Source organism: Narcine bancroftii, chromosome 14, assembly GCF_036971445.1.
Source record: "Narcine bancroftii isolate sNarBan1 chromosome 14, sNarBan1.hap1, whole genome shotgun sequence".
NCBI classification, from domain to species: Eukaryota; Metazoa; Chordata; class Chondrichthyes; order Torpediniformes; family Narcinidae; genus Narcine; species Narcine bancroftii.
In genome coordinates this window covers 70,449,193-70,473,800 of record NC_091482.1, presented here as the reverse complement: position 1 = coordinate 70,473,800, position 24,608 = coordinate 70,449,193, and the positions used below count along the sequence as shown (strand labels likewise).

Genomic DNA, 24,608 nt, shown 5'->3' with positions numbered 1-24,608 from the left:
GACCTGAGGGAGCGGGTTTCTCTCTCCGCAGCGGGCCTCTTCGGACAGGTAAGGCCTTCACCTTTTTCCTCCTTTGTCTTCTCTTCCTCTCTTCTTACCGTTGCTTTCGACTTTTCTTTTTTTGTCGCCATCTTCTTTCCACCTTTATACTCACTTTTCTGTAACTTTTATTTCTGTGCCTTTGTGTTTTTTCTTGTTTTTCCCGACTTTTCTGGAGAGGGCTGGAGTTCACCGTCCGGCCACTACTCCATCACGTGACTCCTCTCAAGTTTTCATATTTTTAACGTTTATTTTCTTCGTTTTGTTTTCTGGCTGCTTGAGGCCGCCAGATGTCATAATAGTACCACAATTGAACTGGAAGAGTCAACGGAGGACTTTCAACTCAGGCCAGTGTCAATGGGGCTGGGTTGGGATGACATTATAGTAGAAAACAAAATATTTGCTTTTTTTACTTAGCAGAACAATGGAACAGTAGTTAATGTGATATTGATCATGTGATGCTAATTGGGCTATGGTTACAATTTATGGGAATTTGGAACAGGTCATCGAGGTATTTAAAATTATGTGTGATGCAGATAGAGTAATTGTAGGTAGGCTTTTCCACTGAGGATAGGTGAGATACAAAACAAAGGGAAAGGGTTAAGGGTGAAAGGGGAAAAGTTTAGAGGGGACATGAGAGGGAACTCAGAGAAGTGGTGGGAGTGTGGAATATGGTGAATTCAGGTTCCTTTAAGAAGAATTTGGACAGGTACATGGATTGGAGGAGTGTGGAGGGGTATGGACTGGGTTCAGGTCAATGGGACTAGGCAGAAAAATTACACAGACTAGAAGGGCTTAAGGACCTTTCTGTGCTGTCATGTTCTGTGGTTCTATGGATCATTACACACATTTTAGGGTATAAAAGAGAAGGAATTAAAGTATATGAGATTAGTGCAGGAAAGTGTCACTGAGGGAGAATCATCTGTAATCTTAATGAATAGTGGAGCAGGGTAGGACAGATTAGATTTCAGATTTATTGTCAGAGTACATACATGACATTACATACAATCCTGGGATTCTTTTTTCTGTGAGCAAGGCAGAATTACTACTTATTGGTAGAGCAAAAATAAAATTACACAATGTACACATGTAAACATATAAAGAACAGTAAACAGATAACCAAAGTAAACAAACTGACTATGCAATCGTGGGTAACATAACATAACATAACAATTACAGCACGGAAACAGGCCATTAGGCCCTTCTAGTCCGCACCGAACCAAACACCCCTTTCTAGTCCCACCTCCCTGCACAATGCCCATAACCCTCCATCTTCTTCTCATCCATATACCTGTCCAACCTTTTCTTAAATAATACAATTGACTCCGCCGCCACTATTTCTCCCGGAAGATCATTCCACACGGCTACCATTCTCTGAGTAAAGAAGTTCCCCCTCATGTTACCTCTAAACCTCTGCCCCTTAATTCTTAACTCATGTCCTCTTGTTTTAATATTTCCTCCTCTTAATGGAAATAGTCTATCCACATCCATTCTGTCTATCCCTTTCATAATCTTAAATACTTCTATCAAATCCCCTCTCAACCTTCTACGCTCCAAAGAATAAAGACCTAATCTGTCCAATCTCTCCCTATACTCTAGATGCTTAAACCCAGGTAACATTCTGGTAAACCTTCTCTGCACTCTCTCCACTCTGTTTATATCCTTCCTATAATTAGGTGACCAGAACTGCACACAGAACTCCAAATTAGGCCGCACCAACGTCTTATACAATCTCAACATCACCTCCCAACTCCTATATTCCATGCAATGATTGATAAAGGCCAGCATACTAATCTTTCTGCTCTTCTGTATTCCTCAATGCTCTCCCATTTACCACATATGTCCTATTCTGATTCTTCTTACCAAAATGAAGCACCTCACACTTATCAGCATTAAATTCCATCTGCCATTTTTCAGCCCACTTTTCTAAGCAGCCCAAATCCCTCTGCAATCCTTGAAAACCTTCTTCATTATCCACTATTCCACCTATCTTAGTATCGTCTGCATATTTACTAATCCAATTCACCACCCCATCATCTAGATCATTAATGTATATAACGAACAACATTGGGCCCAATACAGATCCTTGAGGCACACCACTGGTCACCGGCCTCCAACCTGACAGACAATTATCCACTACCACTCTCTGGCCTCTCCCTTTCAGCCAATGTTCAATCCATTTGACTATCTTAAAATTTATACCTAAAAATTTATACCTAAAGACTGCACCTTCTTAACTAACCTTCCATATACAGAGAAAATTTTTAAAAATCAATAAAGCACACAAGTGAGAGTCCTTAAATGAGTCTCTGATTGAGTTTGTTGTTGAGGAGTCTGATGGTGGAGGGGGAGCAGCTGATCCTGAACCTGGTTGTGTGCATCTTGTGGTACCTATATCTCTTTCCTGATGGTAGCAGCGAAAACAGAGCAGGTGCTGAGCAGTGTGGATCCTTGATGATTGCCGCTGCTCTCTGACAGCACTGTTCCCTGTAGATGTTCTCAATAGTGAGGGGGGGGGGGTTTGCCTGTAATATCCTGGGCTGTGTCCACTACCTTTTTGAAGGCTTTACACTCAGGGGTATTGATGGCCCAATACTAGACCATGATGCAGCTCGTCAGCACACTTTCTATCGCACCTCTGTAGAAATTTGCCTCTGGAAACTCCTGAGGAGGTAGAGGCGCTGATGTAATTTCTTCATTATGCATTAGTGTGTTAAGTCCAGGAAAGATTCTCTGAGATAGTGACTCCCAAGAACTTAAATTTGCTCACCTTCTCCACCTCTGATCCCTCAATGGTCACTTATTGTATACCTCTGGCTTTCCCTTCCCAGTCAACAATCAGTTCTTTTGTTTTGGTGACATTGAGTGAAGGTTGTTGTTGGTGCATCATTCAGCCAACTTTCCAGTTTCCCTCCTGTACGCTGACTCATCACTTTTCTTTATTTAAAAAAACCCACTACTATGGTATCATTGAGAAATTTGTAGGTGGTGCTCTGGTACAGATGGAGATTGTGGAGGAGAGGTTCTTACCATTCTTCACTGAGTGTGGTCTGGAGGTGAGGAAATCCATGATCCAATTACACAGTGGGATGTTGAGTCCCAGGTCTTGGAGTTTGCTAATCGGTTTTGAAGGAATGATGGTGTTAAATGCTGAAATGTCATTGATAAAGAGCATCCTAATAAATACATCTTTGCTCTCCAGGTGTTCTAGGGCTTTGTGTAGAGTCAGTGAGATGGCATCCAAGGAATCATGGTAAAAGATTTTTGGATTGATTAATAGCTCTTCAATATGTGCTTATCATTCTTTGATTCAGTTTAACGTGGTATATTGGGCTCAAATGTTGAAAGACAAATTGCCCTGTAATTTTTCTAACGTTAGTCCTATTTGTGATAGATGTAAATCAGAAGTGGCTCCTCTAACTCGTATGCTTGGCCATGCCTATGTTGGATAGATATTTTTAAGACTTCTTCAGCAACCTAACCCACAAACTGCTATTTTTGGAATTATAGTTCCAGAAGTGGGGCAAGTTACCACTTCCACACATCAGGTCTTTTCTACATTGTTAGCTAGCGGAACTATCTTATTTAAATGGAAAGATTCTAATCCACCTTCTTTGACTCAATAGCTCTCTCAAATTATGTCATGTTTAAGTTTTAGAGAAAATTAGGAGTCGTACATTTGATTCTTATGTTAAATTTGAAGAGACTTGGCAACCTTTTATAAATTATTTCCACATGACTTAGTATAATTATTTTCCCTTCTGGACTATATTTAATTTTATTTCTTTTCTCTTTGTTGGTGAAGACAATTAATTTTTATTAATAAATTCTCAGGATAGGCTGCCCATTCTTTTTCTTTTCTTAGATGAGGTGGGGTTTTATATAATAACATTTTTCTTTTTTTGAAGATTTCAGTTTGAGGGAATGAGAACATTTTTGTTAATTGTGATATAATGCAATATGTTATATCTATGATGTCATTAATGAGTTTTTTTTCTTTGTGATTATGTTCTCCTATTTTCCTCATGTATTGTTTACCTATCACATGATTAATAAAAACATTGAAAAAGAAAAGAAATGCCATCCGCCGTAGACCTGGTGAACTGGAATGTATCCATGTTGCTACTCAAACAGGAGTTGATGTGCTTTTACACCAGCCTTTCAAAACACTGTTGAAGCAAGTGTTGCTGGTCGATAGTCCTTAAGACAGGTTGCTGCACTCTTCTTGGGCACTGGTATGTTTGAAACAGATGGGTTCTACGTCCTGCTGAAGTGAGATATTGAAGAGATCTGAATAATAAGAGACAATGTCCTTTTGCTGTTTCTGCCCCTTGGGTTCTTAAAAATGTATTGTTTGAAGAGCTTTAAGATAAATGGGAAGTGAGTGGGAATGTGGAGAAAAACCTCACAACCTCAGTGAACTAAAATGCTTTCTTCCACTCAACTGAAGGTGCAGGAGAAGCAGAGAGCATGAACATGGGCACACACGAAACGCTCCCACTAGTTTCAATAGCAAATGCAAACATGATTTCTTGACACTGAAATGCGGGTTATAATTCAATAAAATGGATATTTTGTTGCAGATAAGAAGGTTGGACAGAAGGCTCAAGAAGTTGGTGCTTTAAATGAAATCTTGAACTTAATGAAGTGCAGTCTACCACAAGCCAACTATGTCACTCCTTGCTTGTGGGCCATAAAAGTCTGTGCTTCTAGTGGTAAGTGGCATTGAAGTTGAAATCGTCTCATGATTTTATAAGAGACCGGAAGGTTGTTGGCAATGATTAGTGTTAATTGTAAAGTTAGTGGTTAGAATCAGAATTCATTGTCATGTACGCGTCATGCAATATGTTGTTTTGCGGTAGCATTACTGTGCATTACAGGTGCATAAAAATTGGTGTAAATTACATTAAAAGATAAATTAGTGCAAAAGAACAGAGGTGGTGTCTGTGGTTCATTGTCCATTCAGAAATCTTAATGGCAGAGGGGAAGAGCTGTTTTTGTACCATTGGGTGTTTGTCTTCACGCTCCTCTACCTCCTTCCAATTGGTAGCAGTGAGAAGAGAGCTTGGCCTGGGTGGTGAGGGTCCTTGAGGATAGAGGCTGCTTTCTTGAGACATCATCTCTTGTCGATGTCCTTGATGTTGTGAAGACTGATGCCAGTGATGGCGTTGGCCGAGTTCACAACTCTCCCTATCTTGTGCATTGGCACCTCCATACCAGAAAGTGATGCAACCAGTCAGAATGCTCTCCACAGTACACCTGAATAAATTTGTAAGAGTCTTTGGTTTCATACCAAATCTCCTTACACTCCTAACATCTCATGAACCTATGTTTGACTTTCCTTGGAAATCAGGAACTCTGATGGATTGGCCCTCGGGGCAGACTGGTCGATTATCAGCTGCTCTGGCTTGAGGGCTGCATCCATTTCTGCTCGTAAAATTGAAGTGCCAGTTGATGAAGACAATGTGGTTAAACAATAATCATGGCTTTTATTAGCAGAAACTCATGGTACAATAATGAAAGACAATAGGTGCAGACACAGTTATACCCAAGGGGAGTGTCCTTAACAGTAGAGATAATGCGCAGCCAATGTTAGTACAGCAAGGCTCGCCAGAGGGGAGACAGGCAGCTTGGCAGACCTTCACCACAGGTATAGCCGCTGGTGAGCATTCTTTGTGATTGCCATGACATGGAGGCCCTAGGATAGACCTTTGGGGATGTTGACACCAGGAATTTGTTCTTTACTCTTTTCTACTGCTGACCCCTTGATGAAGACTGGTTTGTGTTCTGCTTTCCCCTTTCTAAAAGTCCACAATCCTGGGATCTAGACTACTAATAAAGGACACACAGTTTATATTCAAAGTTTATTGTCACATTATTACCTGGTACAGTGAGAAGGGAATATAAACTTGGGGGCGGGAGGGGTGGTTAATTACCTGTAATCTTATTGTTCCTCTTTCGGGCGGCTCCCTGAAGGGGAGGGGAACCTGTAGATGTAGCGACAGTTAAATCTTTTCAAAGAATGCGACCGAAAATAAAGTAAAATTCTTTAAGCTTTATATGTTCATGAAAGTGAAGTTTGTTCATTGTAAGTACAGAATAGTATTTTTATCTTTTAAACTGTTTATTCTTATACAGGTGCATTAGTTAGACATTGCAAGAGTAAGTCTCAAGCAACCGAAAAATACACTTATCTGGCATTTACCAATCCACATTGGTGCCAGATACCAGAGGTTTTACTATATAGTGCATTACAATGGTAGCCTGGTGGCTCATTTAGTGTAACAGTTACCAAGTGGTTAGCACAGTACTGTTCCACCGCCAACAACTTGGCTGTCTATAAGGAGTTTGTACATTCTATCTGTGTCTGCCTGGGTTTCCTCCAAATGCTCTAATTTCCTCCCACCGTTCAGAATGTATGGGGGTTGTAGGTTAATTGAGGAGTTTGTATGGCATAGGCTTGGACTGGTGGGGCCTGTTTTCTAAATTTGTGCTGTTCTGAATGTTTACATTTAAAAAAAAGTTTTGAAGTTCATTCAGTAACCTGGTTCTCGCAGAAAAGAAACTCTTCAGTTCGTACATGATTTCATATGCTTGAGCTTTCTGTACGACAAAGAAGGGAGAAGAGAGCTTTTTCAGGATATGTGTCAGGTCCTTTGGCACATTGGCCGCTTTTCTGAGGCAGCGTGGTGTAGATGTGAGGGACGTTGGTGTGATGTTCTCAGCTGCATTCACCCCCATCCAATTTGGGAGGAGCAGCTCCCATTCCCACGCTGATGTGTCCAGCTCAGATACTTCTGTGGTTCAAATCCAATCAATGCAACTGGGAGATTAATTAAATGTGTGGCATCCTTGCATTGAAAAGAAGCATTCATCAATGGCGATGACCTAAAAAAAGAAATGATCAAATTATTGATCATTCACAACAGAACTATATTTATTTAGTGACATCAGATTCACCCCCAGTGTAGTTAACTTTAAATCTTGTCAGGGCAGGGACTGGGCAATCAGTTTCGGTCTCGGCAGTTGGTGCCATTACAACATCTATAAATCAGAGCATTTTATCTTTATGGCCCTTATTCACTGCTATATAATCACCATTAAACTCTTTTTTGCTGTCCCATTCTTCCTTTTGGCAAGTGCATTGCTGGTTTTGTGGCATCCGTGGAGAGAGAAACAAGGCAGCCCAGTTAGCGGTTAGCATAACGCTATTACAGCACCAGCTGGGATTCAATTCCAGCACTGTCTGTAGGGAATTTGTACGTTCTCTCGGTGACTGTAAGGGTTTCCTCCCACCCTTCAAAATGTATGGGGGTTGTCGATTAATTGGGCATCACGGACTCATGGAGCAAAAGGGCCTGTTACCATACTGTATATCTGAATTAAAATTAAAACAGAGTTAATATTTCGGGTTGAAGTCTGTTGATTATAACAGGGAACGAGATGGAGCAGGTTAATATGAAGTTGCAATGGAAGGGAAGGATAGGAAATAAGGAATATTTTAATTTTTAAAATGTTAATTTCAATAATAAGCTCAGTAGAAAGCCCTTCCAGCCTATGAAACCCATGCCGCCCAATAACTCTGATGGGGAAGAGAAAATAGCCTTTGTTAAAGGTTGGTGTGTCAGAAGCCTAATAGCCTGAATATGTCTAAGATTGTCTGATCTCGGAAGCTAAACGGGCTCAGGACTGGCCAGTACTTGCAGGGGCGACTCCCCGAGAACACCAGGTGCTCTAGGTTTGTGTGAGTGACTGGACAAGGTGGCGACTCCCTGCCTTGACTGTAGACAAAAGTGAAAGAATTTCATGTATGTTACAGTCTAAATGTCGTGTCACGTGACGATAATGGAACCTTGACTTTTACTGAAGGTGGTTAGAGAAAGTAACAAAAAGGGAACAGTCCCATCCCCACTATTTCTGCCATTTAAAATTAAAGTTTTTGTTGAAGTTTTCAAAATATTAGCTCTGTTTCTCTTTTCACTGATACTGTCTAATTTGCTGAGTGTTTCCTGCATTTTCTGATTTTATCATAGTTGCTAGATTTCTGTTTGTGGGACTGATATTTTTCATGTCTTTACAGTTACAGTTGGTGCTGCACTGGGCAAGAGTGGAATCACAAGATTCGTGCTTAACCTTCTATCTCCCTACACAACCAGGAACACAAAGGCTGTCAGGTAAGGAGAGAGACCTCTACATTGTGAGAATAATCAGCTCTTTTCTTGCTTAGAAAAAATAGTTTTCCTTTCAGGTATTACATTATGTTGATAGAATCAATATGATTTTGCATTTGTATCTTTCTGTCGTGCGTAAAGAAGATTAACTGAAGTCTCAGACATGATGTTAGATCATTTACCAGGGAAGATAGTTGAGGTGTTTTTTTAATTTACATTTCTCATTATCTTTACTTTATACCCCATTGCAAAGTCCACCAGTCAAATCTTAATGCTTACTGATATTGATTAGTTTGTATTACTTGTTATGTACCATGGCTGTGGCGGAGTGATGCAATTTCTATTGATGCTGCCTCAAAGCCCTAAGGATCCAAGTTCAATCCTGACCTCCAGTGTTTACAGGGTGGAGTTTGCCTCTTAAATTTTTTAACTTAATTTTAAAAAATTCAGCCGTACAGCACAGTAACAGGCCTTTCGGCCCACAAACCTGTGCTGCCCTAATTACACCCAGTTGACCTACAGCCCTCAAAACATTTTGGAGGGTGGGAGGAGACCGGAGCACCCAGAGGAAACCCAGGTTGACAAGGGGAGAATGTACAAACTCATTACAGACAGTGCTGGAATCGAACCCATGTCTCTGGTGTTGTAACAGCGTTGTGCTAACCGCTGCACTAACCGCTGCCCTTCTATTACCATGTGGATGTCCACCAGGCTCCGGTTTCCTCCCATATTCCAAAAAGTTCTAGTTGGTTAATGAGCTACTGCAAATTGCACTGTGTGGTTAAGTAGGGAATTGGAGGGCATCTAGGCCTTTTTTTATGGTGCATTTTAAAGCCTGCTCATTGAAAAAAAAGGTGAATTTGTCTTTTATGGAGAAGGGCTATAAGGCTGATCCAGTGTTGCTTTCATACTGATGCATACTGAGCAGCATCGGGAGCTGTCTTCCGGAGTTAAGGGAGGTGGGGTGAGTGGTGCAGTAACACTGTCCATTGCCATGACATCAAACTTGCGCACCGAGAAGGAAAAGTGGCCTTTACCCGAAATGGCGACCAAAGAGCAGCTAAGAGCAGGTGGAGATCTGTTCAAGCAGTCTTAGGACTCAGGCAGATCTCCTGCGCAATTCTCACTGCCGAGTGCGTCTACGGGATTTAAAAATTCGCCCTCCTGGATCGCGGGTTGACGACATCATCAGCCCGCCCATTTGCAGCTGCTTTTAGCGGCGTTGTCTTTATGGAGGGGTGGATCAATCTCACTCCCCTTCTGAGTGTACCCTCTAGATAGATCAGAGTTCACCTGCTGAATCCACCCTTGGAGCTTTCATGAAGGTAAGTGATGTAAAAATGGACAATCTCCACCTTTATATTTGCTCATTTTTCACTATAAAAAGGCCTCTCACACTGATCAAATCAGCTGAATGGTCTGCTGTTCACATGTTAATTGCCAAAAACTTGCTAGGATTAACTTGTCAATTTATTTATTGGTTTATATTCATTATAGTTGCGGGATTTGGCTGATTTCTCTGAGCAAGTACCTCACCCCTTCTGAAACTGTGTGAGATGAAACTATAGAACATAATAAACTGCAGCAATAAGTGCTAACCAATTATCTAGATTTTACAAATCCATTTCACTCAGGTTGTCACCCATTCCATTTTCTTTCCTACTTTTAGCGTTAAATTAGTGGATGAAAATTCCTGAGATGATTTATGCAAACCTCTGAATCCTAAATTGGTCATTTTAAAATATAAAGTATTATTAAATAACAATAGATTTCCACAAACCAAAATCTCTAACTCAAAATTTTATTCTCTTTTTGTTCAATTTCGTATCATAAACGGTTTTTAAAATTCTAAATATTCAGTGGCAGGTGACTAAAAATAAATCTATTTTTAACTTACAATTTATTTTTCCTTTACAATGTGAAATGAACAATAACAATAATTTATGCCTTGTGGAGTTGTATTTTTTAAATAAAGAACCTGTTTGGCTGCAAGAAGAACGTGTACGTGCATTTGGCTGTGTGAAAATAAACTCAAAACTCATTACACCGCAATCACATCAGTAAAGTACATGTTATGACTTGTTTTAAATCAGGCTGCCCTGCAGAGACTTTATCCCCAACAGTAGCATATAACAAGCTACACTGTGGCGTCAGTGAGCTCTCCTCTGCTTATCAAATACATTCCATGGGCTCCAATGAGCTGACACTACTATACAACACTTGTAGCATGACTGTCTAGGAATGGCATTCTAGATGAGAATTTAATTTCTAATTTCCTGCCAGCTCCCAATTTCTTGCATGAAATGAAACAGCCGGATGCTGTTCCGCTGGGAAATTCTGCAACATACTTATGTTCGTACCCCGTAACGGAAGTTAGAACATTACAGCGCATAACAGGCGCTTCGGCCTGCAAGCTATGGAACCCTACTCCATAGCAATCTACCTTTTCTCTCCCTCACACCCATATTCTTCTACTTCTCTTGCATCTACGTGCCCTTTATAAAAATCTTTTGAATGTCTTTATTGTATCAGCCTCCACCAACACTTTCTAACCATGAATTAAACCAAACTCTGGCTACATGAAAACAGCTGAATTCTTGAAATGCAATAAAAGGCACAATTAAGAGATGGAAAGGTGCATTTTTTATGTTTTAGTTGATTTAGCTCACAGTCAGCCTGGGCATTTGAAGCTTCAACTTGCAAAGCAAAGATGGCAGAGGAGTGGTCTGGTTGGCATAGCGGTTAGTGCAATGCCTTTACAGCACCAGCGATTGGGACCTGACTGGGGTTCGGTATGTTCTCTCCAGGGGCTCCAGTTTCCTCCCACTGTTCAAATGTACCGAGGGTGTAGGGTAATGGGGTGTAAATTGGACAGCATGGACTCTTGGGCCAAAATAGCCTGTTATCGTGCTGTATGTCTAAATTTTTTTTTTAAATGGAAGAGTCTAGAGGAAGTATTTTTCTCTCAGTAAATTCTTGTCAATACAGGATTGTAAACAATGATGTGTTTCTGATGTGAATATTTAACTGTAGGTAGTTTCTATTTCAACTATTTTCATGAACTTAACTTCATGACATATAAACTAAGATTACAGATGGAATACATTCTCTATGCACATTTATAAAATAATTCTCTACCACAAATTGTTAAAATAATTTTAAATATTCACCTCATTATAGGAAATATGTGGAAGCTAAGGAGAGGGTGCAGAGCAGATTTACCAGGATGTTGCCTGGATTGGAAAATAAGAGTGAGGGCTTTTCTCTTTGGAGTGTAGGTGACTTAATAGAGATCTACAAGATTATGAGAGGCACAGATAAGGTCAGCACATTTTTTTCAGGGCAGGAATGGCAAACACCAGTGGACACCTGTACAAAGTGAAGGAAGGCAGGTTTAGGGGAGACATTAGGGGTAAGATTTTTTTTTACACAGAGGGGATTGGTATATATACCACTTGGATGCCATTTTATAATCCATTTTATTTGAATGTGTTGTGGTTTTAAATAAAGTATAAGAAAAAAGAGTTGTGAGTGCCTGGAATGCCTTGCCGGGGATGGTGGAATCTGGAACATTTGAGGCATTTAAGAGACTCTTAGACAGGCACGTGGACTGTTGAAAAATAGAGGGTTATGAAGTAGGAAGAGTTTAGTATATTTTTGGTGGGAATACAGTATAAATGGGCAACATGGTTAGTGCAACTCTGTTACAGCGCAAGTGATCAGGACCGAGATTTGAATCCCGTGCTGCCTGTAAGGAATTTGTACATTCTCCCATGTCTGCATAGGTTTCCCCCGGAGGCTTCGGTTCCCCCCCCTACTGTTCTAAATGTACTAGCAGTTGTAGGTCAATTGCGTGTAAGTGGGTGTAAATTTATAGGATGTCGCAACATTGAGGGCCGAAGGGCCTTACTGTGATGTAATGTGCTATGTTCCAATATTTGGAATTCAGAATTAGAAAAATTGAATTCCACACTTGCCTGTGCCAGACTTGTCAGTTTGAGCAGATGTTCACTAATTCTTGGTCACCTGCTGCTATCTGTTTCTTCCTCCCCTCCTTGGTCAATGAAAAAGGCAACTGAGCCAGTCTTTGTTACTCCTGAGGAGTTGCTGTTACTCCTCCCAGTTTTTTAATAAACACATGTTACACTGAAGAAAATACAAAGCAGCTTGCAGCAGACATTGCAAAAATTGAGTAAAAGCACTAAGATATTTGTGGGGTGAACCTTCCTTCCTTTAACTTTGCTTGGTATTCACTGACATTCTTGTTTTTTCACTGGAATTTTTGGCATCCAAGTGACAGCAGTTGGAGTCACTTTTATAAAAGCACTAATGACTGGTATTTCACCCAGAAGCTGTTACTGGATCTCTCTCAATACATTGAGATGAAAAGTTCTGCCAGCCTTCGGGTCCACTAAGAGGAACATTTCAAAGCAAGAAAAAGTCTCATAGTCTTCTCATATTCTGCTTTGAGTAAAAGACGGAAGTTTTAAAAATATTTTATTTGTAGTTTTCAAAATTGAACTCAACAGTTTCCACACGTCATCAACAGTTTTTACAAATCTGTGTCAATTACAATTTATCCTCAAATTTTCTGTTGTCCAAGCCTAACACTCCTTCCCCCCCCACCTCATTCCCTTGACCTCAAAAACTTAATACTCAGACAACCAAAGGCAAAAAAAACACTTAAGACATTAAAGCATTCAACACAAGGGAATAAATCATATGGGCTGGCCTGGCCCAGTGGCTAGAGATTGGGCCGATTTTCCTTTCTTTTCTTGACTTTTCCTGGCTGGACTGAGGCGGGACCCCCCCCCTCCCCCCAGAGATAGGGGAGGAAATCGGGGCGTGCCAGGTCCCGAGGCAAAGTTGTCTTTTTTACAGAAGAAGACTAAAATAATTAGCCACCTTGAAATAAAAGAGGACACACGAACCCAAACTAAAGGAATATACTTCATTAGTGAGAAACAAGGATGAGAACAAAGACAGAGGCAAAAATTGAAACAACTAACCATAAAAAAAAGTTAAGGACATAAACACCATTGATAAACATGCTTTTGCTTTTGATTGACCCCCATTACTCTCCCCTTGCAATCATTTTCTCACATTATTCCCACCCACCCCCCCCACAGGATATGCAGTTTGCACCCATCTTCTCCTCCCTCTGTTTCTTGCATTCCCAGAAAGAAAAATTACCAATGTAACATTCACTTGTAGTTCCTCATTCTCCGTACTTTCCTCTTGCTTTAGCACCAGAATACATTACTGTCCACAATAAGCCCATATATTCCATATATTTTGTGGGTTAGTTCCTGCTTCGACCTTGGTTCTTCCTTTTATCCATTAGCGTGGGTAAATCTTCCACCATTTGTTGTGCTCTTTCCGGGTCAGTAATAAATTCCCCCTTCCCCCCACCACCGCCCCCAGAAGCACCACTTTAAGGGTTGCCGGGTTTCTTAGCACATACTCATGAGCCTTCTGCTTAATCAATCTTTTTGCCGATTCTGATGGCTTTCTGGCTTTTAAGAGTGGTGCTCTGATAGCGGGGTAAAAAAAATGCTTTATTCCCCTCTTTCCATGGGCTCCCTCTCTTTTAAGTCTCAACTGCTGCTGCCCTCAAAATTTCTTCTCTATCCTGGTATAGCAGTAGTTTTATCAGGACAGAGTCCGGTCTTTGCCCAGGGCCAGGTTCTGGGATGGAGGGGCCTGTGCGCCCTCTCTAGATACACTCTCTCCCCAAGAGTGGAAAAAATGTACAGGGTTTTGCCCTTCAGTTCCCTCTTTTCATCCCACTACCTTAATATTATTCTGCCTTCTCTAATTTTCGAGGTCATTCGATTTCCCCCATACCCGGTCTCCTTCTTTCATGACGGTGCCTATTTTCTTCCCCATGCTAGTTATAATGTCTTTGGATTCCCCCACTCTTTCTTCAACCTCTGCTACCCTTCCCATTAATGCTGAAAGGGCCCCCTGCATTTTATCTAATTATTTTTCCCATGTCTTCAGCACTTTTTTCCATTGAGTTATCCTCCATGTGGAGGGAAGGCTCTAAGCCTCCCTGTGTGCAGTTCCTCTTTAATTCTCTCCCCTGGCAGCCTGAAACTCCTCGTGGGCTCCCTCTTCCACCTCCAATGTTGCTTTGGACCTCAGCACCAGTCCCAGCCTCCTCACTTACACTGCCGTCGCTCTCCTCTTCTGTGGACCCAGTGTTGGACCCACTGCTGGGGCTCGTCTCCTCAGCCGACCTGATGGTGCGTGAACCGACCTCACCTGCTGCTGCCTGCAACCTGGAGCTGGCTCTGCCACCAGATCCTGTCTCCACCCCAGACCCGATGCTCTCTGGCTCCCCTCAACTCGACCGGAGCCCAGGGAAGCCACACTGCCTTTCTTGGGGCCAGGACTGGTGCCTGCACTTCCTGACCTCTTCACGTGCCACCTTGAGCTGGTTTCCGCTGCTTTCTGCCCCTCTGACTTGCGACCTCTGCACCTGTCGAGACTGCCCCAGGGATCGCCCGCACTACAAGGGTGCTCAATCCATCGCTCCTGTGGTGGGGGAGGGAGGGAGGTGGGAAAGTGGTTCCAAACCTCTCTCTTTCCCTCCATCTCCAGACAGGGGGTTCCTTCTGCCATCTGGAGCTACAACCTCTCCCAGAATGGAGTCCTTCTGCTGGGCGGGCTGTTCTTTTGAAGTGGTGGTTTCTTCAGTGGGCCTCGATGTGGCCCTGCCATTTTCCTTGCCACAAGGCTTCTCAGCTCTGGTCTTCGATTTCAGAGCTTTTTCCTTACCATTCTTGGCTGTGGATTTTTTGTGGTTGCATTCTTGCATTCCTGATGTGTTCCCACATCCCTTGGGTGTATTCTAGAAGTTTCTTTAAAGTTTTTCTTCTGTTAATTTTCTTTCTGTTTCAGGAGCTCTGGGATCCTGCCTCCTACCTTCTCCACATCACGTGACCTCCCTATTCAAAAGACAGAAGTTTGCAGACACTGTGATTGAAGTTAAAAACACAAACAGTATAATTAATATGGCAAAAATACCTAACCAATATTTCAGGCTTGAGCAAAATGTCAGTAATTGTTCACAATCTGCTTTGACATACTACAATTTTAATAATCAGTATTAAGTAATGTTCTGTAAATATAAACTCATTCAGGCAAGAAGACACTTGTGAACAAACTGCTTCTGCCCTATAAATAAAGTGCAGCGGCTGACCTATAAGTAAACCATTGGTTACTTTAGGTCTGGACCTCTTACATGAAGTGGTTGCTGACGAGCTCAAATGGCAAAGCAATTTGATCCTGGAAGCTGATGCTGGAGTTTGCTGACATTAACTGAAACCCAAGCAGTTGCATTAGAAATGCTTCATGCTGTCTGCCTGTGACGAATTGGTCACGGATGTTCATTTGAACCCATGGGCCAGGATTTGCAATAAATCACAATTCAATTGCCGGAGCTTTTGTCCCATTCTGCTCCCTGATGCAGAAGTCTGGGTTCGGGCAAGGGATGTGTGCAGAAACTGGTCCTGATGAGCTGGGTTTGGCCATTGATTCGCTGCACCTTCAGAGGTGATCCATCTGCATCTTCTGAATGGGCCTGGTAAAAGGTTAATGCCAGAAGGTGACGTTCAGGTGGAGCCAAAATAAAGAACAGCTTGCCTATCCACCACACTGTTCACAACCTCGGACTGTGATCCAATCATGAAATACCATTGGTGGGGGAGACCAGAACAAGGAGACATAGCCTCAAGATTCAGGGTAATAGATTTAGGACAGAGAGGAGCAGGAACTGCATTTCCAAGAGGGTAGTGAATCTATGGAATATGCTGCCCTTTTAAGCAATGAAGCCACCTCAGTAAATTTAAGACAAGGTTGGATAGATTTTTACATATTAAGGGAGTTAAGAGATATGGGGATAAAGCAGATAGGTATAGATGAGCCTATCATCAGATCAGCCTCATTCAATGGTGGAGCAGGCTCCTGCTTGTATTTCTTATGTTCTTACTAGGAATTCCAAAGTACTATACTTCACAGACACAGGGATGATTTCGAAGTATAATGATTGTTGTAATGGAAACATAGCTGTTCATCCCTATGCACTTCTGTAAGGGATGAATCTTGGCCAGGACACCATGGGTAACTCCTCTGCTGTTGTGTACACTCGTGCCATGGCTTTAGACCAACTCACGTAAAATAGAGTTCCCATATTCAGTGAACAGAAGCCGAGAGTTCCATATTCTATAACCCATAGAAGGATGGAGAGATGAGGGGACATGCTTGTGAGCTCATGTTATGGGTCGTCAGAGCATGCATGGAAACTTACTCAGCATTTTGCTAAAGGGAAAATAGGAGCAGCGGTGGTTAATGTCATGGTCAGTGGAGGAGATGAGGGTAGCGTCTATGATTCTATGGCTATCTGCAAAAATAGAATGGGTAAAAAGGAATGAAAAAGGTAAAAAGGTAAAAATCCTTGTCCTGAATTCAAACCACTGGCAAAAAGATTGCAGAAAATAAATGGGTAAAAAATACAGAAGTTTAAAACTGATGCACCTTGCTGTTAGTTCTCCATTCATGCAACTGGAAAACTCGCTTATCTGTCATCTTCCAATCTCCGTAGGTGCTAGATACGAGGGGTTTTAATGTATTTGAACGCAGAACCACCTTACTGCAGAATGGTGCAGAGATATTGATGAAGATGGCCTGATCAACCATGCCAAAAGCTGCAGGCTGGTTGAGCGATAATACTGTCAAGGAATGAACTGCCTCAAGTATTATCCACTGAGCTGGACAGCAGAACAAGCTACCTGGTGACACATGATGTGGGTGGGAGGTCCAGTATGTCCCAGAGGTGACAGGGTGCTTCCTTGATGTTAGTCCTGTAGGCTGTGGGCAACTCACTGAATGGAATGGACCATAAATAATAGGCCTGGGGGCCCATTCTCTCAGGTTAGGTGACACAAGATCTAGAAGACATGGGTTAAGTTTGAAAGGTGAAATGTTTAGGGGGAATTTCTTTATGCAGAGTCTGGTGAGAATGAGGAATAAATTGCCAGCTGAAGTGGTAAATGCAACTTCGATTTTGACATTTAAAAAAAATTTGATAGGTACATGAATGGATGGCTATGGTTTGGACGCATGTCAATGGGACTAGGCAGAATAACAGTTTGGCAAGGACTAGATGGGCTGAAAGGCTTGTTTCCATGCTGCAATGATCTATAGTTCCACCCTATCACACTTTCTGAGCTCTCAGCCTGGCCCTGTAGCTGCACAGCATAAACATGGCTCAATTGTTGATCAAAGTTTGCTTTCCTTATTGGTAGGACTTACCACCAACGGAGCAGGCTCTTAGTAAATTACCAGAAAGGACTCTTTTGCCCACCATTCAATTTTTCTCAACGTTTCCTTTATTATTTAACTGGTGAGGACTATCACGTTTTGTCTAATGTGCCCTAATCATGTTTGATCCTTACCCATTCATCTATGGAAGGATCCTCAAAAATAGCTCCACACACGGCATCGTTCAGCTGCTCTTGTTGGGGAAGAGATCCAGGAGGATCAGAGCCAGCACCACCAGGCTGAGGAGCAGCTTTTTCCCACCGGCAGTGAGGTGCTGAATGACCAAAGGAACTGCTCACACTGACCCTCCGAAACTCTCATATTCACAAAAGAAAATTTATTTATTTATTTGTATAAATGAAACACTTGTCCTGCATATGTATGTGTGTTATGTTTGGTTGTGTGTCTGCTTGTTTTGCACTGAGGACTGGAGAACACTGTTTCATCAGGTTAAATTTCAGCATTTTACGTTCATTTTCAGGATCTGGGATGGGCAACATTTATTGTCCATTATTGAGTATGATGATGAACCCCTTTTTGACCTGCTGCTTTCCTTTGTTAATGTACTCCCCAGTGCTGGTAGACAAGGACTTCCCAGGATTTAGTGCCCCCGGTATCCGGCATCTATAGGGATTGGTAGATGCCAATTGGTGTATTTTCCAGTTGCTTGATATTCACTCTTACAATGCCTAATACACCTGCATTAAGAATAAATAATTTATAGACAAAATTTCTTTATGTGCTTAGACTGAACAAACTTCACTTGCATGAATATATAAACCTTAAACCATTTAACCTTATTTTCAGTCACATTCTATGAAAACATTGAACTGTTGCTGTATCTGCAGGTTCCTTCCCCTCCACGGAGCTGCCTGAAAGACAAACATTAACATTATAGATAATTAAACTCCCCCTCCCCAAATTTACAGATAAAGCCTCTGACCTGGATGACTCCTACAAAGTAGGAATAAGGAGACACTTTGAGTCCACCCCAACTGTGAGCAGCATCGACCAACTCTTCATCCAGGGTGACGTCATGGCTGTTTCACACAACTTTATTCAAACAGCTGCTCTGAGCAAAGCACAACCAAGACACTCCACTGGCTGAATATTTGCTCCGATCCTAGAACCATAGAATGCTACAGCACAGGCCATTCAGCCCATATTTTCTATGCTGACCATCATCTCCCTAGTCTGACTTGCTCCCATACAATAACCCTCCAGTCCTCTCACATCCATGTACCTATCCAATTTACTCTGAAAACACACGATTGAGTCAGCATTCACCACATCAGAAGGAAAAAAAAGAAGACAGCACATCCCACCACCCTCTGAGTGAAAAACTTCCCCCTAATGTTACCCCTAAACCTCTCTCCTTCAACTTAAAACTATGACCTCTTGTATTTATCTCCCCCAATCTAAGTGGAAAAAGCCTATTCACATCCACTCTGTCTATACTTCTCAAAATTTTGTAAATCTCGATCAAATCTCCCCTTATTCTTCTTCGCTCCAAGGAATAAAGTCCTAACCTGCCCAATCTTTCCTTGTGACTCAACCTCTAAAGACCTGGCAACCTCCTAGTAAATCTCCTCTGCACTCTTTCAATCTTCACCAAAGGTTTATGCATTAGTTCAGAGAACATTTATAATTTAAAATTGATGTGTTTTTACCTATTATTTTATTCTTAATTATTTTAATTTTTAAATTTATTTTCCTTGAGTTTTTTGCCAATTGCTTGTATTCCAAATACCAGGGTTTTTACTGTATTTCCAAGTCATGATAATGAATGACTTATGTTACGAATTAAATCAGTAGCAATGGCAATAACTAAGACATGGTATTTTCAAAATACTTTTAAAAATTATTAATAACATAATACTCCTTACTTAACTCTAAACATAACTCACTTAACCCCACTATGTGCAAATGTAAATGTGTGTGTGTGTTAAAATCCAAACCATTAAAGTCTAAGCTTGATTCTGAAGAGATTATTTTAAAGTTCAATCTCAGAAATCTTGCTGTTGAAACTCAAAATTTTTGCTGCTGTTCAAAAGCAAATATGGAGTAAGTGTGAAGCATCAGGTTTCTTTAATTTGTTGCTCAAAAGAAATAATATCAAGTCATTAGACCTCTTTAAAACTCACAAATTTATTGTAGAGTTATATTGAGAGCAATGTTTCTTCATACTTATAATTTTCTCCCTCACTTGGAGATTTTATAACCTGTGTTCCATACGAAGAATCTGCCCTCTTTCTAAAGAGACAGCAAAGGTGGCTAATTTCTTGCATGATGATTTCACAAGCTCAGACAAAGCTTAAATGAATTGGCCATACGGAAATGGGCTCAGTAGAATCTGTTCTCTTTTCCAAAGAGACTGCAAAGTGGTCTTTCTTATCTTAAAAAGCCACTTATTCTGTGTTTCCCTTTTTCCAGAAGTAACACACAACAGTATCTTTTCTGGTTACTGCATCTTCAATCCTGAATTGTCCTCTTTTGTCAAAGAGACAGCTTTTCTTTATTGCCACTGATTTTGTGTACCCCCTTTGATAGGAGAATACAATACAGAACAACACCCCTCTCTCTTTGTCAAATGAAAGTTTATATATTATTCCCATCCATTATCTTAGATCCAAATCTCTTTCAATCTCATTCTCCCAGTTCTTCTCCATCAAGCCCAACCAACTCCTGTGAAAGTCTCTGTCCCAAAGAAAAAAAAGATGCAGAAAAAGAATAAAAGAATATTAACAATATATGAATTACTACTATACTAATCAAAAACAAGGTATTAACCTCTCAAAAAGTGCTGAATAAAGAACAAACAGTAACTATTCCCCTCCATCATATGGGCACAATATGGCCCATAATGGATAAGGCAGGAAAGGAAAAACATCTACTTCCCCCCCCCCCCCACCCAGGGAAAAAGAAATTAATTACAAAGTTCATGGAAACAATCCATCACCCGCTGCCTCAAGGTCAGCATTTACTTGATCTTCATCAATTATGACTGTTTCAGTCTGTTCTTCGAGACCCCCCTGTAACTCCTGTTGATGGCTTAAATCCTGGCATTGATGCTGCTCTCTTTGGTGTCAGCTGTATCTGCACCATCTCTCTTTGTAGTTCTCATTGAGGACTTGAACTTTACAGCCATCTGCCATCTTAAAGAATTATGTGTGTGTGTGTTGTGTGTGTGTGTGTGTGTGTGTGTGTGTGTGTGTGTGTGTGTGTGTGTGTGCGCGCGCGTGCAACCCTGTCCACCTTTACTAAACATATATTATTTTTTTAACATAACTTTAAAGATTAATATTAACACAAATCCATTACACTTGGAGGGAAACCTCCAGGTAGTGGTATTTCCATTGCACCCACTACCACAAAGATATTTAATCCCTGCCTTCTGCCTCATGGTTGCCTTGTGCATTTTCTGGAAGCTTGGCTTACAGAATAAAGGTATCTTGGCTTCTTCTGTTCAGTGAGTTTGGATTTTCTCACCTCTGTTTCACATTGATCTTGAACCCATGATTAAAAAAAAGGATAAAATTCAGGATTAAACTATTTGTTTCATTTCGAGAGAACATGAATGGGCTTGTCTTATAACAGAAATATGAGAGAAATATAATCAGATCTTCATTGAATTTGGGTTTATGATATGATTAATTGCTCTAATTTTTAATTCAAGATTTAAAAGCTTGTTCTCTGAAATGTCTGAGTTGTGACTAGAATTTTTTAAAGGCAGATGGTGTATGTTTGGACGTGTTTAAATGTCGGAATCTGCCTGCTGAATAAAATATAAATTTTAATTTCAGAGCTGCCACAGAAGCTCTTTCATCTTTACTGAAATCAAGTAAGTTTGTATTCATTTCACATTTCATCATATTCTTATAAAATATATAATGTTGATTTAAATCTGCAAAAATCTGCCTTGTGCTGTGAATCAGTGTAGATGTCTGAAGTGACATTTGTTCTGTCTACTCATCTACATAGGAGAAATCAAGTTGATTTAAAATGAAAGCAAGAAAATCATTAATTAGCATGTTGGTTATTTTCATTTTAAAGTTCTTTCAGTATAATTTTTACACCTTCATGATATTGCATTCTAATTTACAGTGCTATCATGTCATCTCACCTGTACTCTCACTTCGCATCTTACAATTCCCTTTAAAACTGTGTTGCTTAACAGTTTGTTTCTTCACATAGATGGTTCCTTTTTCCCCCAATGTGGTTGGTATACAGTTGAATTGGCCATAGCATGTACATGTATGAAATCTAGCAATTTTCTTTTCTAATCTCCCATCCAGATCCACATTTTTACTTTGAATCTTCCTCATTGAGGCTGCACTCCTTGTAAAGTATCTGCTTTGAATTTCCTGGTGCAATTTACCTGTTTTGCTATTCCAGTTGTAGTTTCAATCCAAATCAGAATTAATTGTCAGGAATCTGTCACAAAATTCATTGTTTTGTGCATTTCAGTTGCAAAAATTGCTATAAATTACACTGTTTAAAAATAAATTTGTGCAAAAAACAGAGAAAAATGGTTTATTGTCCATTTTGGAATCTCTTGGCAGAGGGGAAGAAGTGCTTTTGCATTATTGTATGTTTGTCTTCAGGCTCCTGTATCTCCTTCCTGATGGTTGCAAATTGAAGGGGGCATGGCCTGGGTGGTTGGAGTCCTTGATGATAGAGGCTGCTTTCTTGAGATGCCGCCTCTTGTAGATGTCCTTAATGGAGTGAAGACTGATGCACATGATGTTGCTGGCCGAATTCAACTCTCTCTAGTCGTTTCCTGTCCTGTACAGTGACACCTCCATTCCAGACTGAGATGCAACCAGTCATGGTTCACTTGTAGAAATTTGCACGTCTTTGGTGACATAACCAAATCTTATGATGAAATATAGCCACTGCCAAGCCTTTTTCATGATTGCCCCGGGATATATCTTTGGAGATGTTCACACCCAGGAGGGAATTAGAAGTTCTTAACTGTTGACCCCTTGATGAGGACTAGTTTGTGCTCTGATTTCCCCCTCCTGAAGTCCACAATCAGTTCCTTTGTTTTCCCAATGCTGAGTGCAATGTTGTTGTTGAGATACCACTCAATGAGCTGATTTATCTCCCTCCTGTACACTTCCTCACTGCCATCTGTGATTCTGTCGACAACTGAGGTGTCCTTGGCAAATTTGTAGATGGCATTTGAATTGTGCCTGGCCACACAGTCATGGGTAAAACTCAGAAGTACTGGATGAACTCAGCCAGTCTCACAGCATCCATAGGGCGTAAATATATATTACTGACATTTTGGGTCTGAAACGTTGGTAAGATATATTTAACTCCTATGGATGCTGCGAGACTGGCTGAGTTACCCCATTGTTTTTACAACAATCATAGCTTCTGCAGACTTTCGTGTTTTACTCTACACATTCATGGATGTAGAGAGAGAAGAGCAGTGAGATAAGAATGCTTCCTTGAGGTGCACCTATCCAGATTGTCTGAGGACGAGATGCTGTTACCGATCCACACTGACTGTGGTTTTCTGATGAGGAGAGGGAGATGCAGAGGCCCAGGTTTTGAAGCTTGCTGACCAGTACTGAAGGGACGATAGTGGAAAGCTGAGCTCTAATCAATAAAAGCAGCCTGATGTATATATTGCTGTTGTCCTTCTGAACCAGGGCTGAGTGAGATCAGTGAGATCTCTGTGAAGGGATTGTGACGGTAGGCGAATTGCAGCGAGTCTAGGTCTTTACTTAAGTATGAGTTGATTCTGGCCATGACCAACCTCTCAAACCTTTTCATTACAGTCAATGTGAGGCCCACTAGCTGATGGTCTTTGAGGCTACTCACCCTGCTCCTCTTGGACACCAGGATGATTGATGCCCTTTTGAATCAGCTGGGAATCTCCGATTGCAGCAGCGAGAGATTGAAAATGGCTCTGAACACTACAGCTAGTTGGTTGGCACAGAATTTCAGAACCCTCCAGGAATGCCATCAGGGCCTGATGCCTTGCGAGGATTGAAAGTTGATCTGACATTGGCTTCAGAGACAGATATCACAGAGTCGTCAGCTTCTGCAGGGATTCTCATTGAATTCTCATTTTCAAAGCGGGCATAAAGGTGTTCAGCTCATCAGGGAGTGAAGCATTACTGCCATTTATGATATTAGGCTTCCCCTTGAGGGATGCAATGGACTGCAATCCCTGCCATAACTTCTGACTGTTTCTGGCTTCACTCGGTATTGCCTCTTTCCTGCTAAGATAGCCTGGTCTTTCTGTAGAGATCTGGATCACCAGTCTTAAACAGCATGGTTCTAGCCCTCACCAATTCTACTAGCCATCATTTATACTCCTCTAATTGTTTTCTTTGTCTTTGTTTCTTCTTTGGCTTGGCTTCGCGGACGAAGATTTATGGAGGGGGTAAAAAGTCCACGTCAGCTGCAGACTCGTTTGTGGCTGACAAGTCCGATGCGGGACAGGCAGACACGATTGCAGCGGTTGCAGGGGAAAATTGGTTGGTTGGGGATGGGTGTTGGGTTTTTCCTCCTTTGCCTTTTGTCAGTGAGGTAGGCTCTGCGGTCTTCTTCAAAGGAGGTTGCTGCCCGCCAAACTGTGAGGCGCCAAGATGCACGGTTTGAGGCGTTATCAGCCCACTGGCGGTGGTCAATGTGGCAGGCACCAAGAGATTTCTTTAGGCAGTCCTTGTACCTTTTCTTTGGTGCACCTCTGTCACGGTGGCCAGTGGAGAGCTCGCCATATAACAGGATCTTGGGAAGGCGATGGTCCTCCATTCTGGAGACGTGACCCATCCAGCGCAGCTGGATCTTCAGCAGCGTGGACTCGATGCTGTCGACCTCTGCCATCTCGAGTACTTCGACGTTAGGGGTGTAAGCGCTCCAATGGATGTTGAGGATGGAGCGGAGACAACGCTGGTGGAAGCGTTCTAGGAGCCGTAGGTGGTGCTGGTAGAGGACCCATGATTCGGAGCCGAAGAGGAGTGTGGGTATGACAACGGCTCTGTATACGCTTATCTTTGTGAGGTTTTTCAGTTGGTTGTTTTAGGCAGATGCTAATTGTCAAGCTGCAGATAG

At 41.5% G+C, this 24,608-nt stretch overlaps 1 protein-coding gene across 11 annotated transcripts in view; it reads left to right on the top strand.

Moving 5' to 3' along the window:
* The window catches only part of LOC138749973 (cytosolic carboxypeptidase 4), a 257,666-nt gene that overhangs the window by 57,766 nt on the left and 175,292 nt on the right, over positions 1-24,608 (top strand). For 8 of the 11 annotated variants that reach the window (XR_011348981.1, XM_069912088.1, XM_069912087.1 and 5 more), the window contains 4 exons: positions 3,242-3,292; positions 4,623-4,754; positions 8,120-8,213; positions 21,341-21,378. Coding sequence is in view for 10 of the 11 variants with exons in the window: in XM_069912088.1 (XP_069768189.1) it covers positions 3,242-3,292; positions 4,623-4,754; positions 8,120-8,213; positions 21,341-21,378 (315 nt within the window). In the remaining variant the exon portion in view is untranslated. The remainder of the gene's footprint in view (positions 1-3,241; positions 3,293-4,622; positions 4,755-8,119; positions 8,214-21,340; positions 21,379-24,608) is intronic. The other 3 variants (XM_069912092.1, XM_069912085.1, XM_069912086.1) reach the window with 1 other exon arrangement.